The sequence below is a fragment of the Plecotus auritus genome (genome assembly GCF_963455305.1).
Source record: "Plecotus auritus genome assembly, chromosome: 5".
NCBI classification, from domain to species: Eukaryota; Metazoa; Chordata; class Mammalia; order Chiroptera; family Vespertilionidae; genus Plecotus; species Plecotus auritus.
The window spans coordinates 147,271,741-147,294,447 of record NC_137776.1 but is presented as its reverse complement, the minus strand read 5'-3'; the positions used below and the strand labels follow the sequence as shown (position 1 = coordinate 147,294,447).

At 37.2% G+C, this 22,707-nt stretch overlaps 1 protein-coding gene across 4 annotated transcripts in view; it reads right to left on the bottom strand.

Annotated features, from left to right (window-relative positions):
* The window catches only part of CEP78 (centrosomal protein 78), a 35,674-nt gene that overhangs the window by 2,989 nt on the left and 9,978 nt on the right, over nucleotides 1-22,707 (bottom strand). For 2 of the 4 annotated variants that reach the window (XM_080670031.1, XM_080670033.1), the window contains exons 6-13: nucleotides 19,936-20,049; nucleotides 18,164-18,228; nucleotides 17,769-17,880; nucleotides 14,070-14,087; nucleotides 12,742-12,877; nucleotides 10,933-10,978; nucleotides 8,131-8,259; nucleotides 1,456-1,533 (exon numbers count right to left, since the gene is read on the bottom strand). In XM_080670031.1, the coding sequence (XP_080526157.1) occupies nucleotides 1,456-1,533; nucleotides 8,131-8,259; nucleotides 10,933-10,978; nucleotides 12,742-12,877; nucleotides 14,070-14,087; nucleotides 17,769-17,880; nucleotides 18,164-18,228; nucleotides 19,936-20,049 (698 nt within the window). The remainder of the gene's footprint in view (nucleotides 1-1,455; nucleotides 1,534-8,130; nucleotides 8,260-10,932; nucleotides 10,979-12,741; nucleotides 12,878-14,069; nucleotides 14,088-17,768; nucleotides 17,881-18,163; nucleotides 18,229-19,935; nucleotides 20,050-22,707) is intronic. The other 2 variants (XM_080670032.1, XM_080670034.1) reach the window with 1 other exon arrangement.

The following is a 22,707-nucleotide window of genomic DNA, read 5'->3' as shown; positions in this document are numbered from 1 at the left end:
AGCCACTCAACAAAGTTTCTTATATAACACTTAGGTAGTATATAAATAAAACAATTATCACCTGGCCAGTGAGTCTTGTTGAGCATTGACCCATGAACAAGGAGGTCACAGTTCAATTCCTAGTCAGGGCACATGCCTGGGTTTCAGGCTTGAGCCCCAGAAGGGGGTGTGCAGGAGGCAGCAGATCAATGATTTTCTCTCATCATTGATGTTTCTATCGCTCTCTCCCTCTCTCTGAAATCAATAAAAATATATTTTAAAAAACACAAAAAAATTATTGTTTTATTAATGATCTTCCAAAAGATCACATTTTTAACTGGTTAAATTCACAATGAATCCTCATTTCACATTAGAGAATTAGCTGCTTAAGGGTTCCCTTAAATTAGAAAATAAAATACAGAGTCAAATTTGACAAGGAGTACAACTCTGTTGAATGTTAAAGATTAATTTTAATAAGAAAAATATTAATTGTGCAAATTTAAAAGTCCTAAGCCATACTCAATATATTAACTCTATGATTACCAATATTCTCCTTGGCTTCTTAAAATATTTACTGCCTTGCACACCTCATCATTTGTTCACTTAAAACCACATATAAGCCCAATTCCAGTATTTCTTGGAAAGACCGTTTTGTTCATGATGCATCTTTTGCCTTCTATAAGCAGGTGCTCAATATTGACTGAATAAGTGTCCTCCAATCCAATGTTGCACTTTAAGAGATTCCTCCCTAAACTCACCTTATCTATAATAATAAAAGGGTAATATGCTAATTAGACCGGATGTCTTCCGGACGTCCTTCCTGACGAAGCTTGGGCCGGAGGGAAGCCAGCCCGGGTCCCGGGTGCCTGCAAGTGGCCAGAGGAGGGAAGCCGGTGCTGGCAGCCGGGGGAAGGAAGGCCAACTCTTGCACGAATTTCGTGCATTGGGCCTCTAGTAATAATATATATTTATACAGAACTTTTTATAGCTTATGCCCTGCTATCATGCACATTAGCCTAATTGTAATTTTCATAATACATATTTTTCTTTCATTGTATTCTTAGCATTTTCCAATATCTTATACTTATTTATTTAAATGATTCACTTTCCTAATTCACTATCAGTAAACAGTCTTAACATGTTACTGTTAAGACTGTTTTATGTTACTATATACATAGTGTAAGTGCAACAAGTGCTTTCTTGAATCGAAAACATCATGAACAAGAAATAAGCTAAAGTTATATAAAAGCACACACACAAAAAAACTCCCTAAGATTTTTATATTAAAAAAAAAATGCTTTCTGGAATATAGTTCACATAACCACTAACTATAAATAAATACAAAAGTTCATGTGGTACAACCAAGTTGTAATATATTATACTTTTAAAGTTTACAAACGGTCTGTGCACATGGCTTAAAATGAAATAAAAATAAAACCAAAAAACTCTGCAAAGAATAAGAAAACACTTGTTTACCTCACTAACTCGTTTGTCAGCCTTGAGCCTTATTACTCTTTCCTCCTTTAACTGCTTTAGGCACGCCTCCAGTTTTCCCTAGTGTGAGGAAATAGAGGAAATATCATAAGCTATTCATAGTGTGATATTCAAGTCTTTCCAGCTATAGATCTCACCAAGGATTTACAGGCAGAGCCACAAGTGAACTCAGATTTCAGGATTATAATCCACTACTTATACTACGATAGTGAATTACCAAAATACATCAAATTAGCATGTTCAAGATTTATTTAGCTTCTACTCTTTCCAAAATAGATTTGTGGCAGCTCACCATAAAAGGCATATACATCTATAATATAGTAAGTCAGAAATAAAAATTCCTATTATTTACAGAATGTTCTCAATATTTAAAACTGACTTCATAGAGATTCTAACCTTGGACAAGTGCAATAACTCTAGGCCTCAATTTAAAAAAAAGCAAATAATCACATGATAGAAGTCAGAATGGTGGCTACCTTTGGGGAGGGAGGATATATTGATTAGAGAAGTTGAGCAAGAGAACCTTTTGAAAGCTGTAAATATTTTTATCTTGATGGGAGACATGAATGTATACGTTTGCAAAAATTCACTGAGCTATTTTGTAATTATGATTTAAGCACTTTACCGCATGTATATTAAACCTCAATAATTTTTTCTTTTTACAAAATCATTCGAACAAACAAACCACATCACAGAGACAGTAGACTAAAATACTCCATTCTTAACCAGTTCTAAACAGCATATCAAAGTTCAATTACATGAAACAGTTTCTCCCTCTAGTGGAGAGAATTAGAACATAATGTTAAACTTCTATGAAAAAGTGTCCTCTCCTCCTACAAAGTAATTCATATTTTATGCACCAAAGGGTCTCAGGCCAATTCCTGATCAAGGATATGATAAGGTTCTGGAGCAATTTTCTTCCTGTCATCTGCTCTCCTTCCTCCCTGCTATTCACTGGCTAGTTGAAATTTTTTTGGAATAAAGCTCCCATCAGGCTATGTATCAAATTTTATGCTCAAGTTTGTTCCATTTAACACTGAATCAATCATTTTTTTAGTGGGACACAGAATATTCCATTGAGTGAGTTTACTGCTCCACATTAATCATTTTTTTGGTTAAACTCTTAAGTTCTTCACAAATTTTCAATATTATAAGACAAAATAATTATTTTTATGTATGGTGGCTCTTTTCATATTTAGCATGTTTTTTAAATTAAAAAATTTTTTTTAATGAAATTATATAGGTTTTTATTTTTTTAATAAATCTTTATTGTTCAGATTATTACAGTTGTTCCTCTTTTTTCCCCCCATAGCTCCCCTCCACCCAGTTCCCACCCCACCCTCTGCCCTTACCTCCCCCGCACTGTCCTCATCCATAGGTGTATGATTTTTGTCCAGTCTCTTCCCGCACCCCCCACACCCCTTTCCCCCGAGAATTTTCAGTCCACTCCCTTTCTATGCCCCTGATTCTATTATATTCACCAGTTTATTCTGTTCATCAGATTTTTTATTCACTTGATTTTTAGATTCACTTGTTGATAGTATGTATTTGTTGTTCATAATTTTTATCTTTACCTTTTTCTTCTTCTTCCTCTTCTTACTGAGTACCTTTCAGCATTTCATATAATACTGGTTTGGCGGTGATGAACTCCTTTAGCTTTTTCTTATCTGTGAAGCTCTTTATCTGCCCTTCAATTCTGAATGATAGCTTTGCTGGGTAGAGTAATCTTGGTTGTAGGTTCTTGCTGCTCATCACTTTGAATATTTTTTGCCACTCCAGTCTGGCCTGCATAGTTTCTGTTGAGAAATCAGCTGACAACCGTATGGGTGCTTCCTTGTAGGTAACTAACTGTTTTTCTCTTGCTGCTTTTAATATTCTCTCTTTGTCTTTTGCCCTTTGCATTTTAATTATGATGTGTCTTGGTGTGGTCCTCTTTGGATTCCTTTTGTTTGAGGTTCTCTGGGCTTCCTGGACTTGTAAGTCTATTTCTTTCACCAGGTGGGGGAAGTTTTTGGTCATTATTTCTTCAAATAGGTTTTCAGTATCTTGCTCTCTCTCTTCTTCTGGCACCCCCATAATTCGGATGTTGGTACGCTTGAGGTTGTCCCAGAGGCTCCTTACACTATCGTCAAGTTTTTGGATTCTTTTTTCTTTTTGCTTTTCTGGTTGAGTGTTTTTTTGCTTCTTTGTATTTCAAATCTTTGACTTGATCCTTGTGGTCCTCTGGTCTGCTGTTAGGTCTCTGTATAATATTTTTTTTTATTTCAGTCAGTGTATGTTTAATTTCTAGTTGGTCCTTTTTCATATCCTCGAGGGTCTCGCTAAATTTATTGTCCTTTTCTAGGAAATTCTTGAAAAACCTTATAACCGTGGTTTTGAACTCTATATCCAGTCGTTTGCTTTCCTCCATTTCTTTCATTTGTAATCAGTTTGTCTCTGCATTTTGGCTGCTTCCCTGAGTTGGTAGAGTGGCTTTGTGTGGTAGGTGTCCTATAGGGCCCAGTGGCTCAGCCTCCCCGTTACCTGAGGTGGACACTTTTGGTGCACTCCTTTGTGGACTGTGTGCACAGTCTTGTTGTAGTTAAGTCTTGATTGTTGTTGGTATCACTGGGAGGAATTGACCTCCAGGCCAATTGGCTGTGAGGATCAGCTTTATCTATGCTGGGAGAACTTCTGTGCTGGAGACACCCTTATGAGACAAGACTTGCAAAACTGCAAAAGCCTCTGTGCTCAGCTTGGATGGGGAGGAGTCTCAGGATGGAGCAGACAGCCTTGGCTTCCTGTCAGCCCTGCCTTATGAGGCCCCTGGGTCTCAGTGTCCCTCGGTAATTGCTGCAAGCACATCTGAGAGAAAGCAGCCCTCGAGTTTCACCCGCTGCCAGACAGACCAGTTTCTCCCTGAATGAGTCTGGGTTCCCAGAAACTTGCCCAGAACTGGAGTTCAGTGCAGTCAGGAGCTTCCGTCTCCCTCCTGCTTTAGAAAGCCAGCTGCGCACTCAGCCGCCCGTACATTCAGCAGTCAGTCCTCTCTGTGCGCGTGCGCCTCCGGACCTCTGCCTTCCGCAGCTCCCCTGAGTCTCAGTGTGCTTTCTCTTTTCCTGACAGTCCAGATTCCCCCCGAATGGGTCTGCGTTCCCAGAGTCTCACCCGGGACTGGAGTTCAGTGCAATTGGGAGCTTCCATCTCCTTCCCGCTTTAGAAAGCCAGCTGCGCACTCAGCTGCCCGTCCTCACTGCGCTCGCGTGTCTCCGTACCTCAGCCTTTTGCAGCTCCTCTGAGTCTCAATGTGCTTTCCTCTTTCCTTCTAGTTGTAGAATTTCCACTCAGTTAGCTTTCCTGTGGTTCTGGATGGTGTCCGTTTTGTCTTTTAGTTGTAGTTTTGATATTGTTGTGCGAGGCAGCAGTTTAGGTGTTTAGCTATGCCGCCATCTTGGTTTCTCCTAAAATTTTTTTTATTAATCCTCATCCGAGGATTTTTTTCCATTGATTTTTAGGGAGAGTGGAAGAGAGAGGGAAAGACAGAGAAATATCGATGTGAGAGAAACACGTTGATTGGTTGCCTCCTGCATGAGCCCCAACCAGGGCTCAGGCCGAGGAGGAGCCTGCAACCAAGGTATGTACCCTTGACCGGAATTGAACCCGGGACCCTTTGGTCTGCAGGCTGATGCTCTATCCACTGAGCCAAACCAGGTAGGGGTAGCATAATTTTAATGAAATAAATCTATGAGTTTGAGATTAAAGCAACTGAACATTTTTAAGGTTTTGAGGTACAGATCTCCAAATTGCTTTCCAAAAGACTTCTAAGATTTTCTACTGCTAATGGCAATGTATCAGTTATATAACCTTGGACAAATTCAATAACTATAGCCCTCAATTTAATCATCTGTAAAATGGAGATAAGTTCTCATATCATAGAGTTCTTATGAGAATTACATGAATTGGCACATATGTAAAACTTAGAAGAGTGCTTGGTTCATAGAATATGTTCAATTAATGCTAAACGATGAACATATAAATGCAAACAGTAGCAAAGGGCTTAAAATAAAGTACAGTTAACCCCTGAACAACTAACTGGTGGTTGGGAATCCATGCAACACTGTGGAGGGCCAATTTAAGTTATATTTGACTATTTGACTGTGCAAGTGGTAGGCACCCCAACCCCCACGTTGTTTAAGGGTCAACTGTAGTCTCTCATTCCACGCACACATCCAGCTCTCTAAAGCAGGGGTGGGCAAAGTTTTTGACTCGAGGGCCACAATGGGTTCTTAAACTGGACCGGAGGGCCGGAACTAAAGCATGGATGGAGTGTTTGTGTGAACTAATATAAATTCAAAGTAAAGGAGTGGAGGGGAGAGCAAGAAAACCAGATAGAACAGCCGGATCTGGCCTGCGGGCAGTAGTTTGCCCAAGGCTGCTCTAGAGGCAACCATTTCTTTAAGCAGGTTTTTAATTGCAAAATATATGAATATGAAAAGAGCACAGAACAAAACTGTCAGTGTGACAAATAAGGAGATTACTTTTCTAACTACCAATTAAGTCTGTAAGTAAAACTTAACTGCATCTCAAAACCCCCCCCACGTTCTCTCCCCATCACAAGCCTCTCTTCTCCTCCTGGAGTTAAATTACCAACCTTATTTCCCAATAATAATTTCCTTTACATTCATACATACCTAACAAAATAGTTTAGTTTTATCAATTTCTAACTTTATGTGAAAAGAATCATAGTGTATGAAGTTTTTTGTATCTTATTTAATTCACTCAACATTGTTTTTAAAAACTCATCCACACTGGCCCTGGCCAGGTAGCTCAGCTGGTTAGAGTGTTATCCCAATATGCCAAGGTTGTGGGTTTGATCCCTGGTCAGGGCACATACAAATCAACCAATGAATGCATAAATGGGTGGAACAACAAATGGATGTTTCTCTCTCCCTCTCTCTCCCCCTTCCTCTAAAATAAATAAATAAATTTAATTTTAAAAAGTGTTTAAAAAATTTCATCCACACTGTTGCCTGTAGCTCTAGCTCATTAAATTTTATTGCTTTGTAGTTTTCCCACTCTATGAATATATACAATTTACTTAATTTTTAACTCTGAATGGACATCTGGGAGTTGGAAGGGTCCTAATGCATCTTGAATCAGTTAGTACCTCGTTACAGTTTCTAACCTTCTTGGTCTTCCCTAATGTCTATAATCGCTTTTCTAAATACAATCTTCTAGTCACCCGGTGGGAAATGAATACAACACATCTAAAGTGACAATGAATGGGGATTAGACACTCAGGGTCTTGTCTTACTCTGAAACTTAGACTAAACCATTTCAGTGCTACAATTTGTAGGTGTTCATTTACAAGATGAAAGGGGTAACTTTACATGAATGATAGATTCATCACACTCGAACATTTCATAATTTTCTAAGTACTTAAAATTTCTCTATACTATTGTCATTAGTTTTAACTTAAAAAATAAAAACCTGGCTTTCTCTTTTGAAAATCAAATAATTGCTTCCATAGTCCAAATGGGATAACTAGTTCTAAATCTTCCAAGTTTTATACTAAAAAAAAAAATCATGTTAAATAATTTTTAAAAAATTAAACATGGCCCGGCTGGCATAGCTCAGTGGTTGAGCATTGATCTAGGAACCTGGAGACCATGGTTCAATTCCCAGTCAGGGCACATGCCTGGGTTGCAGGCTCAATCCCCAGTGCGGGGCTTGCAGGAGGCAGCCAATCAGTGATTTTCTCTCATCAATGATGTTTTTATCTCTCCCTCTCCCTTCCTCTCTAAAAATCAATAAAAATATATTTAAAAAATTTAAATGTGGAGTCTGTAGTACAAAAAGACAAGGTCCCCCTAAATACTGTTTCCCTTATTTACTACAAATTACCAACTCTGCATTAAAGTTGAAATAAAATATGGTATATATGAGATGCAAAAATTTGTCATACAAATCAATTATTTTTTTTTTAATCCATACAAACAGAAGTAAGATGTTAGGTTTATTAGGCAATATAATGTAGAATATTTTATTTTAGGAAAGGGGAATATCAACATCAAAACTTTTGTTTTCAACTCTACTTTTGCTAGAAATTAAGTCATATTTTCCTCTTATAGAAACAGTTCAGCTAGAACAGTCAATTTTCCAATCTGTAAAATAAGAGCACAGAGTCAGCTGACTACATTCATTCAATTTCTTGAATGTTTATCTTATTATCATTCAGGTTCTCCCTAAATCCAATATATTCTATGGTTCTAAGGAAAGGGGAATATATTAGTGATAGCATGTTTTGATTTTTATTTCCTAGAGTTAATCGTCCATCTTTCACCTTGATCTAAGCCAGTGGTCGGCAAACTAATTAGTCAACAGAGCCAAATATCAACAGTACAACGATTGAAATTTCTTTTGAGAGCCAAAAACCGACTTCTGCACATGGGCCACGAAGTTTCAATTGCATTGTACGTGCCGCCCGCATGTGGTATTTTGTGGAAGAGCCACACTCAAGGGGCCAAAGAGCTGCATGTGGCTCGCAAGCCGCGGTTTGCCGACCACTGGTTAAGCGAAGGCACCACTTAAGGGGACACAATGCAGATGGGAAGGGAAAACAGAAGCCTCACTCAAGCTGCCCTACTCTCCTCTATATTTTGAAAGTGGTAACTGTACCTGTAATGCTTCTTGTTTTAAACTTGTTTTCTCAGGTTCTTCTTGAACACTTTCTGAAGAATCATTGACCTCTTCGATTTCTGAGGAAGAAGGACTCTCTACTGTCACAGTCACGGGAAAATCTAATTGCTTGAAGAATGAAGACAGGAAGTATAAGAGATAAGATAAACCAGCTACCCAATATTAAAAGAAACTTAACAAAAGTGATCTGTGAGGGCATGTGGAGGGGAGGGTGTTAAGGGAGGCTGGGGGAAGGTCAATTGGGAAAAAAAAAAGAGACATATGTACTACTATATGTAATACTTTATTTTTTTATGAATAAGTCTTTATTGTTCAGATTAAAAAAATAAAAACAAAAACAAAAAACAAAAACAAAAAAATATTATCTGATTTATCAGTTATTATTTATAAATGTTTTTCACTGCTCCTTAGTGTAAACAAGCAATGACAAGGTAAAATGACAGGAACTTATTTTGTCTGTACTATTGTACAGTATTATGTTGTATATGGTTAGGATTAATATTTGGAATTGACCATAGTATTTTTTTAAATATCTTTCACAAAAGCCATGGATGGGCCAGTGTAAACATTTTTTCTCAGATCAACTTTATACTGCAATTAGAAATTTATTCTCCACCATCAGACACAGAGTCTGAAAGCAAATGACATTTTTAGAAGAAAATCCACCAGGAAGGGCTGATAAATAAGAATTAGAAGACCTAGCTGGTTTGGCTAAGTGGATAGAGCATCAGAATGCAGATTGAAGGGCCCCATGTTTTTTTTGTTTTTGTTTTTGTTTTGTTTTGTTTTTAGATAGTAACTAAAATGGAATCTTGGAATTCCCAATTTTTATTTGGTGTAATAGAGAAAATACAAAAAAAAAAAAAATCAGGGTTGCTTGACACTATTTTTCTTAAGTGAAAACCGTCACCAAAAGAGGTTAGAAGACTTAAAGGCAAGTTCTTTCTCCAAAATGAGTAAATGACATCAGTTCTAATTCTTACTGAGGTTACAAACTCACCATTACCATATTATCTTCCATGTTAGGGGGGAAATTGGGAGGCAGGGAGAGATAAGGCCTGAGCCAGTTTTAAGTAGGAAGAGAACCAGCTTCTACCCTGAAGTTATTGCTAGAGGTTAACTGAGTTGCATATACATAGACCTGCTTCACAATGGAACTGAGTAGCTGAATCCTTTGCTAAACTGGTAGGCATTGTAAACTATAGTATTGACTGTCCAGCAAAAAATGTCTTCACAGGGAAATCTCCATTCCCCCGGTTCCTACAAAGGCTATGGCCCAGATTAAATCATCCAGGACTTGGTATAATGTTGAGGTAAGTGGCCCAGTGATTAGTTGACAACTAATGATGAAATTTGGTTTTCCCACGGGATTAGTGGTTGATGGAAGAGCCCCATGTTTGATTCTGATCAAGGGCACATGCCTGGGTGCAGGCTTGATCCCCAGTGAGGGGTGTGCAGGAGGCAGCTGATCAATGATTCTCTCTCATCACTGATGGTTCTATCTCTCTCTCTCTCCCTTCCTCTCTGAAATCAATAGAAATATATTATATATATATATATATCTATATATATAAAAGCCTAAGTGACCATTACGACTGGTTGACCAAATGACCTGTTGACCGGTTGCTATGACGACGCACTGACCATCAGGGGGCAGACGCTCAATGCAGGAGCTGCCCCCTGGTGGTCAGTGCACTCCCACAGCCAACCTCCTGCAGTCCCTCTCCTCCCGCCCTGCCCCGGCCAGCCCTGATCGGCCCTGATCGCTGGCCAGGCCGAGGGACCCCACCCGTGCACAAATTCGTGCACTGGGCCTCTAGTACATATATAAAGAATTAGAAGAATAATTTGAAAGCAAAACACTAGAATTTTACAAAATAAATCACACACCCATACACAACTAAAAGTGACCCAACAAAAATCTCTTCTTCTCATCATCCTTAAGCCAAAGTGTATATAGTACTAATACAACTCTCCTGTCAAGTTTCACTGACACTGGAATGTTGTTCAATATGGTATTTCCAAAATTTAAAAAATGGACCTGGTCATTTACAGATCAAAAAGAAGTGTGCTAGGATGGCACTGAGGACAAGTCACTAAGATAGTGCTTCAACCACAAGCAGCAAACCCTGCAGTGTAGGAAGGTCCCAATGGTAGAACAAGGCGGACCCTCTTCCGGGCAGGCAGCAGTGGTACTGATGCCCAGAGCACTATTCTCTCAATCCCAGGAGTGCTATTTGTTACAGAGCAAGCACACAGTCTCCCAGGATAGCTGGGAGGAGAACCTGATACTGAGGATTCATGCGCTCTAAGGCCATGAGGCAGTATGACAGAAAGTATGTGCGGTCTTGGTGAGACAGGGAGAAGTGTTCTGAGAGAGCAGAGACTTTGGGATGTGTTACTTTATTTTGGCTTTAGGATAAGAAAGTTATATAGCCCCAGATAACATTTCTTGAAAACATCAGAACGTTCTTGACTATGACAGCTCCACATACTGGATCAGTAATGGCAGTCACATTCATTCACTGGATAACAGCTGATGTGTGGACTAGAGAAATGGCTTCCTTGTTTACAGTTGAAACCGCAAGGTCCCCAGTGTGTGCCATATCCACACAACTACAAGGTGGCACTGGGAGAGTGACCTGATGAGTTTTAAATGGATTTATTTCAGGGAGGAAAATGTTTCTTGCAAGGCTCTGTTCAGTTTAAAAAGCAAAGTGAACAACCTTGCACCTTTTCCACTTCAGCCCCCTATGTACTATAAATATGGCAGCTACATACCTGCAACTGATTATATGCATCACGAGTTTTGATCAATGGAAAACCCCTAAAGAAATATCAACAAATCAAATTATATTTTAATATAAGTACATCATCAGTTAACCCCAGTTAATAAAACTTGTCAGGATTATGTACAATATCCATATAGAATTTTGCATAACAATAAATAAGCTCAAAATTAGGACCCATAAGGCTCTGCTATGGAGATAATTGAACAGGATTTAGCATATTAGCTTTGTGATAACTCTGAACTGCTGAGAGGCACCTTCAGTTCCTATGTCAGGATGGTTGAGATTTCTAGTCTAACTTCTTTAATGGTGATATTAACAGTTCTTCAATTTATGACTCCTAAGACTAGAATGGATTGAGATTAGTGTCTCAAAAAAAAAGATATGAAACCACTAAGTTATAAAACTAATGTGCAAAGACTGGGGCTCAGCACTATAGTTTATCTTACCTAATAATAGAGAAACACTTAAATTGACCATACCTCTGCTACGCCCACAGCCAATCAGAGTGAGTATGCAAATTAACCCAACAAAGATGGCGGTTAATTTGCATACATATCTGGGTCCCGGGAACCTCCTCGGCACCCAAGTCACTCCCAGCCGGCCATGAAGGGACAGGGGGTGGTTCCCCTTCCCAAGCCTAAAGCCTGGGGCGGAGGCTTTAGGCTTGGGCAGGGGCCGAGCCTGCGATCGGAGGGAAGGGGAAAAAAATCAATGGAAACATATCCTCAAGTGAGGATAAAAAGAAAAATAAAGAAAGAAATGTCATATCCTATGAAAGACACATCTTGAAAATGCTTAAAGAAAGTTGTCATTTTTTCATGGTGAAGGGACTGGAGTCCGTGTTGATGAAAATACCTTGGCGGCTGTGGTGACTGGCAGTGGCTGCAGCAGCAGGGTGATGGGGCTGGCGCCTTCCCCTGATCAGCCCGGTTGCCTCCCGCAAAGGGAGGCCAGACTGCAGCTTAGGTCCGCTCCCAAAGGGGAGCGGGCCTAAGCCGTCAGTAGGACATCCCCTGAGGGCTCTCAGTATGTGAGAGGGGGCAGGCTGGGCTGAGGGACCCCTCCCTAGTGCACGAATTTTGTGCACCGGGCCCCTAGTACAATAATAATTCACATTAGCAGTCGTCCAATGGAGACTACAATGTATAATTGATCATTATACATGATCAATTTAATGTGAGCAATTTAATAAATATTTTACATAGTACCTACTTCAAGTCCTATTTAAAATCAATTCTGTTTTCTTAGGCAATTGTCAAACCCCAATTTCTTGAATACTACCAAGAAAGTCATTTGAACATAATTTATAGCAATCTAATTCACTGGCAAGCCTAAAATTATAGTTCAACAATTTAAAAAGACTTCTACATTTCGATGACAAATACTACTATAAACAGCTATGCCCTGGGTAAACAATCAGCTAACACTAGTTAAATCTAGTATAATTCACTAAAATGAGTTATGACAGTTGACTGAGTTACATTAAGTCTAATCCATACTTCTTCCTACTTGCGTGCTGCAGGGCTTGGCTCAACTGTACCAGCCTTTAATGAAACCTTTCTCACTCACACAATTAGAGATAATTTTAGTCTCCACTTGACTCCCACTGGGTTAAATCTGTTGTGATACTCAAGCAATAACTTTAAATTCCCAATTATAATTACCTTTAATTTTTCTTCCTTAAAGGTGCACTAGGCAAAAAACATTGTGTGAGTTACTTTAGCCTCTATAGAAACAGCCAGAGACCTCCTTCCCACATAACAGAAACTCCTAAAGATAGGAAATAAAAATACTGTACCTGTTCCTTTTTGCACGTTCTGCAGTACGCCATGGTAGGAAACCAGACACGCCAGGTGGTAGAGGTTCAGGAGCGTAATTGTCTTTCCCAAGGGAGTGTTTCCTTCCATTATTTACAGGTTTCTTTGTAGCCAATCCTATGTTTGAGAAAACATTAAAAGACTCAGGATTCATTCAAGGACCACAGAACACTTATCACATATGCATACTTTAAAAAAAAATACAAACAGGCACTTAAAAATGATGCCAAGGCCATTAAAAACAGTCATTTTATAAAAACGTTTTTACATAAGCCAGCATTGTTTAAAAATATGTAACAAGTTAATATTTTAACTAAAATACATTAAATGTGCAGTATATGCAAAAGTAAATAAAAAATATATCAAGGAAAGAAAATTATACAGGATACATTTTATGTACCATGCAAACATTTAGTTTATTGAATTTCAAAGATAGAGAAACAGATACATCCACGACTCCTGATAAACAGAATCTTCTGAAGTAGACCAAAATTTCAACTTAAGATTAATTTTGCTATGTAAAAATGATCAAGGCTACAAGACTGAAAGTTGCTGGGTGGTAGGTGATCAAAGTTACTATACTATAAGTCTGTTGACCTTCATTGTTCATTTTATTTCATGTAGAAAACACAAAAGAAATAAAACCCACTGGATAAAAGAGCAAAATATGGAGACTTATCCTACATTTCAATACTAAAGAGTCAAGTATCATTACATGAAATATTTGGTAGCAAAAACTAGCCTACATTTTAATATTTTCTTTAGAACAAACCATATATTAAAATTCACATTTAAATATTTTCACTGTTACTGAAAACAAATAATATATGGTTATATTTATCCTTGAAATCTATTTTACTATAGATCTACTTAAGCAACATTAGTATGTAAAATAAAGCATATGTGGTAGTCAAGGACAAATATTTCATGTAGTATAGCTTACTGATAATCACATAATCCTGTGTGATTTCTCTGGATATATTTATATTATCTCTTAAAATATATAGGACCTCAGTTCATCTTATGCTATTATATTGTTATTTAATTACCCTCTAACAAAAAATGTTTGTGTATCTGTGGTTTGTATGTGTACACCTTTTCCTTTAATTTCAGAAATGAAAGCAAAATACATTTGTAATGAAAACCAAAAGAATTTACACTTCTCTTGTTAGATTTAAAAAATTCTAATAAATTCCTATTTTCTTTCTGTACACATCATTACAATATGAATGTGACACAATTCACACAATTATTTAACCCGTAACCTCACCTGGATCTAACTATATAGCCAGACACTTATTTGGCTTACCTCTATGTCTCCAAATAACTGAGGCAAATACAAAAAAAAGCCCAAGAAATAAAATTACTCTTAAAATAGCTCAGCAAGCTCACAAACTTGCACATTTCCACTTTGTTTAATCATGCTAAGTATGAAAAAGAATTTTAATTGTTCTATTCTCATTCCATGATGCCCTATTACATCACCAGGTATTAAAATTACAGAATTCCTAATTATTTTTTAATATATAAATGTTTTTTATATGTTTCCACTTCTAATATTACATCAAAACAGTTACTTTTAAGACTCTTACACATGATGTAAACTTTTAATAATATATAATTAGTGTAATACTCTCAATTACTTTGTATATACTACTTGACTACTAAAATATCACTGTTTGGAAATAAAAACTGTAAGCAAATCATAAGATTTCTTTTGATTTAATAAACACTTTTACCAACTACTATTAAATACATTATTATTAATATTGTTGTTGGTTAATCCTCATCCACGGATATTTTTTCCATTTTTTTGTTTTTAGAGAGTGGAAAGAGGGATGGGGAGAGAAAGAAAGAGCAAGAAACATTGATGTGAGAGAGACACATCAATTGGTAGCCTCCTGCATGTGCCCTGATCAGGGCCGGTGAACGAACCCGCAACTGAGGTATGTGCCCTTGACCAGAATTGAACCTGCGATCCTTTGGTGTGCAGGCTGATGCAATACCACTGAGCCACACCAGCCAGGGCTATTTAAATCACTTAATATTTAGGTTATTTCCAATTTTTCACCAATTTAAAAAATTGACCAATCAACTCAATGAAACCTTGCGAATGCATTACAAGTGTAACTAGGGCCTAGCCAGCATGTCTCAGTGGTTGAGCATCGACCTATGACCCAGGAGGTCATGTTCGATTCCCAGTCAGACATATGCCCAAGTTATGGGCTTGATCCCCAGTGTGGGGCATGCAGGAGGCAGCTAATCAATAATTCTCTCTTATCATTGATGTCTCTCTCTCCCTCTCTCTCTTTTCCATTCTGAAATCAATAAAAATATATTAAAAAAAATACTTGAATGGGGTAGAGAATCTATTCAATAAATGCTACTGGAAAAACTGGACAGATGCATGTAAAAAAATGAAACTAGACCATCTTCTTACACCATATACAAGAATAAACTCAAAATGGATTAAAGACTTAAATGTAAGATTACAAATCATAAAACTCCTAGAAGAAAACATAGGCAGTAAAATCCTGGATATTTCTCTTAGTAATATTTTTCTAATATACCTCCTCGGGCAAGGGAAACAAAAGAAAAGATAAACAAATGGGATTACATCAAACTAAAAAGTTTTGCACAGCAAAGGAAACCACAAATAAAATGAAAAGACAACCCAAAAGAACATATTTGCTGATGATACATTCGATAAGTGGCTAATACCCAAAATGTATAACTCATACAACTCCACACCAAAAAAACACTAATCTAATTTTTAAAAATGGGCAAAGGACCTGAATAGACATTTCTCCAAAGAGGAACGGCCAGTAGACATATAAAAGGATGCTCAACTTCCCTAATCAGAGACATGCAAATTCAAATCACAATGAGCTATCAATTCATACCTGTCAGAATGGCTACCATCAATGAATCAACAAACAAGAAGTGTGGGTGAGAATGTGGAGAGAAGGGAAATCCTTGTGTACTGTTGGTGGGAATGAAAATTGGTGCAGCTACTATGGAAAACAGTATTGAGGTTCCCCTCAAAATTAAAAAATGGAACTGCCTTATGACCCAGCAATTCTACTTCTGGCTATATATCCAAAGAATCCCAAACCACTAATTTGAAAGAATATATGCACCCCTATGGTCACTGCAGTGTTATTTACAACAGCTAAACTATGAAAGCAACCCAAGTGCCCATCAATAGCTATGGTACATATTAGTATACATAATGGAATATTACTCAGCCATAAAAAAGAACAAAATCTTACCATTTGTGATAGCACAGATGGACCTAGAAGGCATTATGCTAAGTGAAATAGGTCAGTTAGAGAAATACAAATACCATATGATTTCACTTTTATGTGGAATCTAAAGAACAATATAAATGAACAAACATAGCAGAAAACAGATTCATAGACACAGAGAACAGTCTGATGATTGCCAGAGGGGAGGGGAGTTGGGGGACTAGGTGAAAAAGGTAAAGGGATTGAGAAGTACATATTGGTAGTTATAAAATAGTCATGCTGATATAAAGTACAGCATAGGGAATATAGTCAATAATATTGTAATAACTATGTATGGTGTCAGTTAGGTACTAGAAATTTCATATACTTTGTAAAGTATATGACTGTCTAAACACTATGCTGTACACCTAAAACTAATACAAAATATTGAATGTAAACTATAATAGAAAAAAATATTTGTAATTAAAAAAATAAAAAAGTAAACCTGTACACATATCGAACAAAACTTTATTTTTTGACTCTGCTGAGTCACAACAAAACAGAACACACCATTGTCCACATCTAATCACTATTTCCCTCACCTTTTCAAAGTAGGGAGGGAGTATATTATAAACAAAGAAATCAATAAACATTTTACTCTAAAAATCCATTTCTCAAGTAGATCCAAAGAAAAGATTATTTGTTGGTTATTGTTTGGTGATCTTCATGTATCTGGTATATTATTAAAGTCACCACAAACCTTTTTCTAGAAAATTGACAGATTATAAACATAAAAAATTTATTTTACTTTCTTTTAATTAGACCTTATGGTTTTACTGTTTCAAAATGTAAATTTACTCTCAAGAAAGGGTCAGATTCATATTAGATTTGATTTAACTAATTCCACTATGCCATTCATTCTTATCACACCACAAAAGGGTTATTTGCAACTAGATACTTGTTTTAGAAATAAAAGTTAAGGTCTCTTTAAAAACAATACAAAAATATCAGGACCATATTATATCAAATTTACATGTTCAGGAGAATGTGAAACTCATGCCATTGTTAAAGGGTTTTATAAAGACGATTTTTAAAATTATGTTTTGCCACAAAGTTATAGACTTGATTTTAAAATTCAGGGTTAAGTATTATTTGGAAAATTAAACATACGTTATAGCAAAAATTTAAAAATATTTTTCTACTATGTTCTATCTAGGGTCAATAAATTTGTTGGCAGTATTATTTTATAAGGATTACATACACTCTAAGGTGTTTTTTTAAATCACTGAAAGAAACAAAGTGTTAGCTCTCTCAACAACTTTAGATGGGAATTTCCAAGAAGAGAATAAGAAGTAAAAATGGAACTTAGAAGAAATTCTATTTCTTATAGCACAAAAGAATAATTCCTTGTTTAAAAAAAATCACCACGCAAACACACCAACACTAAAATTATCAAAGTGCATCCCAAGTTTTAACTGCAAAGTATTAGAAATAATCATCAACTAGAAAACATATTCAAAATAATAAACTTTTTATGAAGCCCAAACAAGAAAATTGGTTAATTAAACAAAGGAAAATATTAGCATCTCATTCTGAAATTATTTATTTCTATATTTTACAAATTCTCATAATCTGTATCAGAACAATTAGTCATCCTAATATGTATGTAGTTAATACTGTTTGTTACCATAAAAACCATACAATGAGAAGAGTCTTCAATTTTAGCACACCAGAACACATAAGGGTATAACTTTTAGTAGCATTAAAGAGCGAAGAGTTACCAATTCTAATAGTAGCTTTTCCTTTTCGACCACTTCCCAGAATTATAGTTTTCTTTTTCTGTTTAGCAGTTTTCAATGGTTCTTTCACTGATGGAGTAGTTATCCACTGATACTGGAAGAGGAATAATAAATAATCCATTTCAGATAAAGGTAATTTATGAGGGCTTGATCTTAATTGAAAATTTTAAGATATTTTAAGTTAAGAAAAGGTTTGCAATCTGTATTTCTGGTACCCCAAATTAAAGATTCACACAATATTTTAAAAAACAGAAAGCCATTTGACTAAAAACTTAATTTGAGATGGCAAAAACAGCAATGGTAATTTTATTTTATTAGAAAAAGAAAAGAAATCAATGAAAGAGAAATTCTTCCTAGAGAAGTGAAACACATTATACCTCTGAGTTAGCACTGCTTCCATTCTGGAGAACTTTTTTGATAACTGCTTTCATCACAGAATGATCTAAAGTAAAATAAATTGAAGTTATAGTAATTGTTTTCCAATGAGTGGCTATTCTCATTTATAAACAAAAGGCAACTAATTATTGCTTTTCCTATAAAATTAAATATGAAATCCTCATAATGTAATTGTATACCTAGTCCCATCTTTGCATATTCTAATTTCTTCTCAAAAACCTAAGATGAGGGTGGGGGTGGGTGGGGAGAGAGTAACTAAAGAACTTATATGCATATATGCATAACCCATGGACACAGACTTTAGTGTGGTGAAGACCTGGGGGGTGAGAGGTGGGGACATAGTGGAGGGGGGTCAATGGGGGAAAAAAATGGGACATATGTAATACTTTCAATAATAAAAATAAATTTAAAAAACAACAACAAAAAACCTAAGATGAAAGTATGCCACCTCACACATTGCCCTCCCCTCCCCCAATGGCTACTATTTTGGCAGCAGCAAAGATCAAGTCAAATACTTTTTTTAAAAATTAAATATATATATACATATTTTATTGATTTCAGAGAGGAAGGGAGAGGGAGTGAGATATAGAAACATCAATGTGAGAGAATCATTGATCGGTTGCCTCCTGCACACCTTACACTGATCGAGCCTCCAACCCGGGCATGTGCCCTTGACCGGAATCGAACCTGGGACCCTTTAGTCCACAGGCCGATGCTCTATCCATTGAGCCAAACAGCTAGGGTAGACTTGTTTCTTTATTACTATTTCCTTTATATGCCATACCTAATATAACTGCCTGCAAGTCTTGTTAGCTACACCCTCAAAACACAATCTGAACTCAACCACTTTCATCAGCTGCAACTTTCCACCCTAAGGTAAGCCATAGCCATCTATTACTTGGACCATTGTGATAGTATTCAAAACTGGTCTCCCTGTTTGCTTCTTTATCCCCCCACAAGTCTAGTCTCCACACCAGGGTCATCTTATTGAAACACTTCCCAGATGGTGACTTTTTCTAGCTCAAAATCCTTTGCTCATTTAGAGCAAGCCATATCCTTCCTCTGACCTTCAAGACCTTACAAGATCAGGTCCCTGGCTAGCACCCTGACCTTATAGCATACCATGTTCTTCCTCACTCAGTGCTCTGGCCATGTTGGCTTCCTTGCTTTTCCTTAAATACCCTGTCCACCCTGCCACCTATCTGCCTGCATACTCATTGCTCTCCTGTCCTGGCATGTGCTTCCCCAGATCTTCCATGGCTTGCCCCTCTCTTCACTAAGGTCTCTTCCACTTGAATGTCACTTTTCCAGTAAAGCAGTCCCCTGACAAACCTATCTAATACTAGAGGCCCGATGCATGAAATTCGTGCAAGAGTAGGCCTTCCTTCCTCTGGCTGCCAGCACCGGCTTCCCTCCAGCCCAGGCTTTGTCTGGAATGATGGAATGATATCCAGTTTAATTAGCACATTACCCTTTTATTATTATAGATAGTCCTATGTGCCTCCTTCAGTCTTCTTACTACAAGGCATCTTTATACTTCTTACCATATAAAATAATACTACTTATTTATCTGTTTACTCATTTCTATCTGAACTCCTCCACTAGGATATAAGTTCCATGAGGATAAGATTTTATGCTACAAAAGTATAAGATTAGGCAAGTAAATACATTAGGTTTTAAAAACTGTCAATACACAAATAAATTATTTTTGTTATGTTATTTGTTAACCATTAAAAAAAATGGGGAGACATACCAATAAGTGGATTTTTCCTTATATCCAGAATGACTAGAGTTCTATTGTTTTCAAGGGCCTTGAGTAAAGTTTTTGCTCCTTCATTGGTGAGGCCACACTGTTGCAGGTCAAGTGCTATTAATGAAAGACAAAAGATCACTTGCCAGTTCTTTATAGATTTAACACACAGACAACTCTCACTTATTCATGTGCGGAAAATTTCAGTATAAGACTAGTCATGGCAGGGTTTTAATATTAGGTATTAAAAAAATTTTTTTTAAAGTATATGCACACATAATACAAAATCCAATTAAAAAAACTCTTCTTGGATATGCCAAGATTATCCTGCCTTTAGTACCAATAAATCATCTAGCATATTTTACAATTAGAGTTGAAGAATAATTCTATTTAATCTATGAGTGAAAAACATCACAAAAGAATCTGTTTTTAATTAGCAAGGATGCTAATGGCAGTGTAAACCTCATAGGCAAAAACTGAGTGGGCTCAGCAGTTGCAGTATATTCTTTTGATCATGATCCTGAGCTCCAATTTACTCTTGAAACTAGTTAAAAGGGGAAAATAGAAAAAAAATGTGGTAACATTAGATTTAGAATAAAAAAGACAAAAGAAGTCTAAGAGTATGCAAATAATGACAAATCCAAAGAATGTGAGTACATAATAAAATATATGTTAAATATGCCAAAAGCCCACCATGAAAGAATGATACTCAAGAACTCTCTTGGTAAAAGGTCAGACAAAGAAAAGAACAAATGACCACAATTGCCATTAGTTCTGAGGTTGTACAACCTACTCATCTAACCCAAAGGAAACATCACAAAAGCACTGATATAAGTATACATAAGAGGAAACTATGTCAGTCTTTAATAAAAGTTTTTATATCACCGTAAGTATTAATATGCCATTACATTAAAATAGCTGGAGTCTTTCAAAACCTCATGGCACACAGAAATAAGAAGTCAGATATATGGATCTAAGAGAATATGATGTAACACTCACAAACTCTTATCACAGAATGGAAACAGGATATAATTATCCAACTAGCCAAATTGATTTAAAAAAAAAAAAAAAAAAGGCCAGGAAATCTCACTAGTAAATCAAATGAATACAAATTAAAACAATCAAATGTGATTGTTTTCTTATCAGATTAGGCCAAGACCATATAGCAAAAGCCTTTAAACTGTGCATATTCTTGACCCAGAAAAATTCTTTTTCTAGGAATTTAACCATAAGCAATAATCAGAGATGTAGGCAAGGATGAATATCACAGTGTTGTTTATTACAGTGAAAAACTGGAAATAGCTTATATATCTAACAAGAATGAATGAGCTAAGTATAGCATATTCATATAATGGAACTCTCAGCTGCCACTAAAAATATTGTGGCAGATGTAAATTTACTGACTTGTTAAGATGCTCATACTATACTAAATAAAAAAAATTATAAAATTTGAAATACCCAATTTGCATTTAAATGACACAAGACAGTGTTGATGAGGATGCAGGTCTCACATACACTGTTAGGATAGATTATAAATTGGCACAGTATTTCTGGCAGGCAATTAGGCAACACATATCCAGTCTTAAAAATATGTCACACTCGGTCATTCCACTTTTAGTAACATATTCTACAGAAGTAATCCCGATGGACACAGAGATGTATATACAAAGTGCTCAATACACACTGTTACCGACAGAGAAAAGCACAAATTGTCTAAATCTAATTGCAAAATTGATTAAACTATTGCACAGCAATATAATGGAATACTACATAATATTCCATTAAGTGAAAAAAGCAGGGAGATGGCCTGGCTGGTGTGGCTCAGTGGCTGAGTGTTGACCTATGAACCAGGAGGTCACAGTTGGATCCTCGGTGGGGGGTGTGCAGGAGGCAGCCGATCAATGTTTCTCTCTCATCATTGATGTTTTTATCTCTCTCTCTTTCTCTGAAATAAAAAAGGAATATGAATAGTAAGTACACTACAATTCCATTTTTGTAATCTCTAACTGTACAAATCCTATACAATAAAAGAGTAATATGCAAATTGACCGTCACACCAACACACAAGATGGCTGCCCCCATGTGGTCAAAGATGACTGCCCCTTGCCCTAACCAGTTTGGCTCAGTGGATAGAGCGTCGGCCTGCGGACTGAAACGTCCCAGGTTCGATTCCGGTCAAGGGCATGTACCTTGGTTGCGGGCACATCCCCAGTAGGGGGTGTGCAGGAGGCAGCTGATCGATGTTTCTCTCTCATTGATGTTTCTAACTCTCTATCCCTCTCCCTTCCTCTCTGTAAAAAATCAATAAAAAATATATATAAAAAAAAGTCTTTAAAAACAAAACAAAACAAAACAAAACAAAACAAAGATGGCTGCCCCCATGTGGACACAAGATAGCTGCCACAAGATGGCCAGCAGGGGTGAGCAGTTGGGAGGGACCAGGCCTACAAAGGAGGGCAGTTGGGGGCAATCAAGCCTGCAGGGGAGGGCAGTTAGGGGTGACCAGGCCGGCAGAGGAGGGAAGTTGGGGGCGACCGGGCCTGCAGGGAAGGGCAGTTGGGGGGGACCCAGGCCTGCAGGGGAAGGCAGTTGTGGGGGGACCAGGCCTGCAGGAGAAGAAAGTTGGGGGTGACCAGGCCTGCAGGGGAGGGAAGTTAGGGGCGACCAGGCCTGCAGGAAAGGGCAGTTGGGGGGAGACGCAGGCCTGCAGGGGAGAGCTGTTGGGGTGGGGGGGGACCAGGCCTGCAAGGGAGGGCAGTTGGGGGCGATCAAGCC